This window comes from Nicotiana attenuata, chromosome 6 (assembly GCF_001879085.1).
Source record: "Nicotiana attenuata strain UT chromosome 6, NIATTr2, whole genome shotgun sequence".
NCBI lineage: Eukaryota > Viridiplantae > Streptophyta > Magnoliopsida > Solanales > Solanaceae > Nicotiana > Nicotiana attenuata.
Genome location: NC_031994.1, coordinates 26,845,779 through 26,851,332, shown reverse-complemented (window position 1 = coordinate 26,851,332; position 5,554 = coordinate 26,845,779). Strand labels below are relative to the sequence as shown.

The 5,554-nt window shown below is 35.7% G+C and overlaps 1 protein-coding gene across 1 annotated transcript; it reads right to left on the bottom strand.

Annotated features, from left to right (window-relative positions):
* Nucleotides 1-5,332, bottom strand: LOC109226739 (GDSL esterase/lipase At5g62930). Its single transcript, XM_019391584.1, has 6 exons — nucleotides 5,123-5,332; nucleotides 4,955-5,032; nucleotides 3,334-3,474; nucleotides 1,833-1,909; nucleotides 840-1,004; nucleotides 1-378 (listed from the first exon to the last, which is right to left on the bottom strand). The coding sequence occupies exons 1-6, from the start codon at nucleotides 5,219-5,221 to the stop codon at nucleotides 204-206; spliced, it is 735 nt and encodes a 244-aa protein (XP_019247129.1). The 5' UTR covers nucleotides 5,222-5,332; the 3' UTR covers nucleotides 1-203.

Genomic DNA, 5,554 nt, shown 5'->3' with positions numbered 1-5,554 from the left:
TACATCCAAAAAGTCATTCTTTTATTGATGAAAATAGTATAGATGCGAATTCAACTGTCATTTTTAGAATATTTAAACTGTTAATGAAAACATTACCCTCCAAAGGCCAAATCCTTTTGCTGGAAATTGCTGATCACACCCAGAAATTGATAATTTTGTCAACTATTGAACACTAGTTTCTCACTGATACATAAAGGACAGAGTTATATAGCAGGGCATTGTAGCTGGAAGGCCTTCTCAGGGTTTTGTCCGTCGATTTCTGAATGGTGAGGGACATCATAAGGCATCTTTTGGGCAGAAAAACCTGCTTCATTGAACGCTTTAACAACTTCTTGGTGAACAATGGCATTGCCTTCCGCTGTGAGATGTAAGCCATCACTGTAGCAAAATAAAACAGACAAAATAAAGAGTTTTCACATTTCACCATCGAGGGTCTTCGGAAACAACCTCTATGTCTTCACAAGGTAGGGCTAAGATCTGCGTACACTACCTCCCCAAACCCTACTTGTGAATTACACTGGGTCTATTATTGTTGTTGCTGTACATTTCACCACTAAAAATATCCCCATAAGTACTGAATTCAGTGTAACTGCCAAGACACATGTATATTGATGAGGCCATCAACCATGACAAGAATGCCACAGTTTGCTGCTAATTGAGGTCACCAGCGCATCTCCATGCCAATCCTCCCCACCCCTTCCCCCGAACTCCCATTCATTCTTATAGAACATTATAAGCATGATCATTCCTCTAACATCATATTGCACCACGAACTTCAACTATCAATGAGGACTATGCAATTTATTATACTTGAAAGCATGTGTACATTTGTCACTTACCTGAGGAATTTTTTTTGCCAACCCTCTGTTTCCTGCATTTTCGACCATAGATTGATGGAAGGGAGGCCTAGCTCCCTTGCCAATTCAACGCATTGTTTTGCGTACTCTCCTGTCACTTCATTTGTCCTTTCTGGTAATTCCATTGCTTTGTCTCCATACATAGACCTGTTTTTCAAATTGAAAAGTAACAGATCCCAGTACAATAATATTCGATTCAGTTGACAGTGACACGCTTACGTTTAAAAAAGTGCCATACCAAAAGCTAAATATATGAAGCAAAAAATAAGCTGGAAACGTAAAACTTGGTTCACTGAAAGAATTTTGCTTTTAGAGGAAAAAAGTGGATAAAAGGAAAATGATCAAAAGAACAATGCAAAGAATATGACGTGATGTCTATGAGTACATGATAAAGGCACAGGTCATACTGCTAAAAGGCTACTGGGTCCTGAAATATTCATCTATACTTATAAAGATCATTTGCACTACTGTTGCTATAAAAGTTATTGAAAGGAATGTACTCTCTGATGCGGGGCCACTACTGAAGGGTTGATCTCTTGTGTGACAACTGCATATTCGGCTCCTACATTGGGTACTGTTTGATAGCCATGATCAAGGGAGTCTCTAGTGATGCTGAAGCTGCCTTTGCAGCAATAGCTGTAATTATGATTCAAAGAGGCACTGTACACAAGAAACCAATCTGCTTATTCCTCTTTCTTTTTGCCTTCTTTTTGGAGAAGTCTGCTTATTTCTCCAGTGTATGTTTGAGAGGTTGGTTAATCTCTCCAGTTATATGCTGAGAAGGTATTTGATACTGTTATCTACTCAGCTTTTGAACAGTTAAAGCCCTATCCCACTACTAAAAGGAGCTCCGGGTTGTGTCAAGAAGGTTCTTGAACATCTCAGATACCAGAGTTCAAAAAAGAAAAAAAAAAGAAAAAGAGCAATTGGTTGCTTCATATTTTATTTTACCAATAAAGAGAAGGTGGATTGTACCTGGCTTGCTCAAACCGTCCTGCTTCATCAACTGGTGGTGGAGTTATCAGCACTACTAGGATTGACGGGGAGCATTTCTGTGTTGTAAATAAGATGAATGATATATACAAAAGAGCACAAAGCTCAACCTAGAGTTCTGAAGATATATAGAGCATAACAGAAGACAAGGGCCTAGTGTATCCTGTGGTACTCTAAACAACCCCGGAATCGAGCAATTGGATGGGTATCACTAGAAGAGTGAGATTCAAACTAAATTCAATTTGCCAGCAGGTGGATTCATGATCTCTATATACTTGGGATATTTTATGTCTTCTCAACAAGCACATTAACAAGAGTACGAACTAAAGTTAACAAGACATCTTTTATGTCTGTTCATGCCAATCTACCATTCCCATTTTCTTGCATTGTACTTTTGCTCATTATTTGTGAAAGTGAATAGTTGGTAAAATTAATTACTCCATTGGGCAGAATCTGCATGTCTTCCAACTAGCATAGCAACTAGGTTTTGAGAGGTTGCATACTCTTATGGACTACCATTACACAACTTGCATAGCGACATCCAAAGCTTTGTTTTACAGATATTCATTCTCTCTGATGTTACTTATGAATATGTATTCCTCTATGTTACACTCTTTCTGATGTTACTGACGAATATGTGTTCCTCTATGTTACACCGACTCTTAATTTCGCCAATATGTAATTGTGTCAAACAGGTTTGACATGTATATCTGTACTTTGTATGAACCTTGAAAAAAAAAATACAAACATGCTAAAAATTGCACATTTCCTGCCTAATTCATATCTGAATCCTTACTCATACGCAAGTCCATGTAATATAGGTGTTCCTCTTCTAGAGGGGGGAAGAAGAAGAAGAAACAACTAAGAGGCAGATAACACCATCAACCTTCAACAATATATTAGTCTATGGTAAATTATTTGATTAACACAGGAAATTCACAATCACAGCCGGTAGTGAAGCTTCATAAGTCTGTTACTAAGGTCTTTATAGTGTTCATTCAGTTCAGTTATTCCACAAATAACCTAATTGCGATGAGATAAAAATGATTACTAACCTGACCTCAAAAAAATTATTCATAAGATGCTAGGCTTTAAATAATAGCTCAGCATCGGAGGCTCAATTTTGATTCTTCAGTATCCCGGTCATACAACAGAAAATTGCTGCAATGCTTCTATTATCAAATTTTGTGGGAAAACTAGCTATAAATTTCACAGTTTTTTCTTTTTATGGTGAGATTGAGTAACTCTTGTTTTTTACTTAGTCCTCATAGCATATAACACTTGTTGTTTGCTGCATTGGCTTAATACTACTACTATTTCCATTGTTACCATTAACTCTATCCTTTTATTTCTTCCAGATCCTGCCATTTTTATTGTTTGATAAGTCTTCCATAGACAAACATAATTAGGAGGAAAACTTTAGCACATTTGAAAGTCAGCATTTAGCAACAAACAAACATGATTGAATTGGGAAATTCTAAACCTTCAAATGTTGTATCATTCTTCTTAGGTTTTCCTTATATTCCTCGAGTGGGACATGTTGCCTTTCACTGGTTCTTCCCAAAAGAGCAGCATCATTGGCTCCAAAGAATATAGTGGCAGCAACAGGAGGTGTTGGAGCATCCTGCAATATTAACCAAAGAAACACTAATCAGAAGATTTGGCAATAAGTAACAGTGCAGCTCAGGACCACAACAGACCTTTGCATATATCAAACTCCCAAACTATGTGTATTGTTGTATTGTACTAATAACCTCAAGTATGAGGCAGCTGAATCTAACAAATAGCCTCATAACTTAGCTTGATTGAATAGGATCCTGAACAAACTTACTCACTTATAAATTAGAGATATCAATGTTGAAAAGGAGCAACTTTGTTGCAGCAAAAACAGTTAAAGAGTATGACAGTATACCGTTCTTATACTAGTAAACAGCCAAATCAAGCAACAAAAACTCAGCTTCTTGATGTGGCTGGTCACAGAAGTCTGTTATTCCATGGCCAATTTCATCTTTTGTTCTCTATTTCTGAATTACTTGAACATTCCAGAACAAGAAACTAACTCAATTCTTGGTCTGTCATGAAACTTATCTTAAGAAATTTCACATTTTCTTCTTTACTTGTACCCTCTGTTACATAGAACATCACATATCTCTTTTCTACCTTTTGAAACAAAAAGTATGAGAGGAAAACTGGGCTCACCACTGTACCGTTGCCCAATCCCATCGAAGAACAACAAATTGAACAATGCCTCTTGTCTTATCCCAAACTCTGGTCGATCGCATTCAATTTTATTTTTTCCCATAAGTCTTTCTTGATCCCATTGTTCCATGAACGCTCAAATTAAGCATAAAGCCACCGATTCCATAAAATTTCAAATTTCAAATTTCAAATAAAGCATAATCAAGTGAGTCACAAGAAAGTTACAGAGAAGCCCAGTTCACGAGGATCAAAACTCATGTATATATACATGAAATAATTCCCTCCCTAATTTGTTGCATATAAATTCCATTCCAATTTCCAAATACAAACTACAAATAACACAATCTCTCATTTCCTTCATCCCTATTGATTTTGAAAATTCGTAAAAATCTTGATCTTACCCTTTACTTATTATATATAGCAATGAGCTCCAACAAAATTCCTAAAATGGGAAATTCAAGTACCATCCAAAAGCACACACTAACTAGCATCAACACATATCTAAATCATTACAATACTTAAATGTCCTATAATCATGAGGTAATAAAGATCCAACATCAGTTGAGGTCGGATATATGAATCCTCAGTATGACAGTATCCATTAAGCCCATTTCATTAAACAAATATCAACGAACTCAGTAGATTTCCAACTACAATTTACAAAAACAAAATCTTTTTCTCTTAGACCCTATTGATTTTTTGTAAATTCAGCAAAATTCTTGATCTTACTCTATATCAAAGCTATAACTTTTTTAGCAATGTACCCCAACAAAATATCCTAAATCATTACAACCCATCTAAATATCCTAGCTCCAGTTATAATCATGAGGTAACAAGATCCAAAAACAAAAGGTATTACCAAATGTGCCAAAAATGGAAAAACCAAAGGGGGTCGTGTAACGTACCAGTGGAAATAGGTGGTGGAGCAAGAACAATCCCCATTTGGTGTTGTATCCACCGTAGCCACGATTCAATATATCAGCCTTCACAATTATCAAATCCAATGACTTTTAATTAATAGATGCGTATAATTGTTCAATAGATCCACTTGATTAAAAATAAAACAAACGAACCTTGCGAACATAAGTATCAGCAAGAGCGGCACCCCAACCACCTAATCTAAAAGATTGTTCAGTAATGGAGTCCCCAAATAATACTATTTGAGGCCTCATTTTCAGAAGTTCAAAAATTTCCTGAAATTCAAACCAAAATCTTTGATTTTTGTTTTTATACTATTGCACAAGATGAGGGGGAAAGAAATAAGGGGTCCTTTGGTTGACTGGTTAGATTTTTGGCGTTTTTAATAATTTACCTCTTAACAATTAAACTGATTATACTAACTTTAATTTATTCATTAAAATTTTAACAATTACTTCTAGGCTCTTTTACTTTAACAAAAAGAAATTAATTCCTTCTTACTATCTTAAAAAAATCAAATATCGTGGACCACAAAAAAGCTAAAAAATCAATTAAAATGCACCGAAGGGAGTAGATAGTAGCTATGC

Bases quoted from the DNA above. Each gene is read 5' to 3' on its own strand.
- LOC109226739 (XM_019391584.1), bottom strand. From the start codon at position 5,221: ATGAGGCCTCAAATAGTATTATTTGGGGACTCCATTACTGAACAATCT. The intron at 5,033-5,122 runs GTTCGTTTGTTT...ATAATTGTGAAG, and splicing joins CTGATACTTATGTTCGCAAG to GCTGATATATTGAATCGTGG. The intron at 379-839 runs GTAAGTGACAAA...ATTTTGCTACAG, and splicing joins TGGCAAAAAAAATTCCTCAG to TGATGGCTTACATCTCACAG.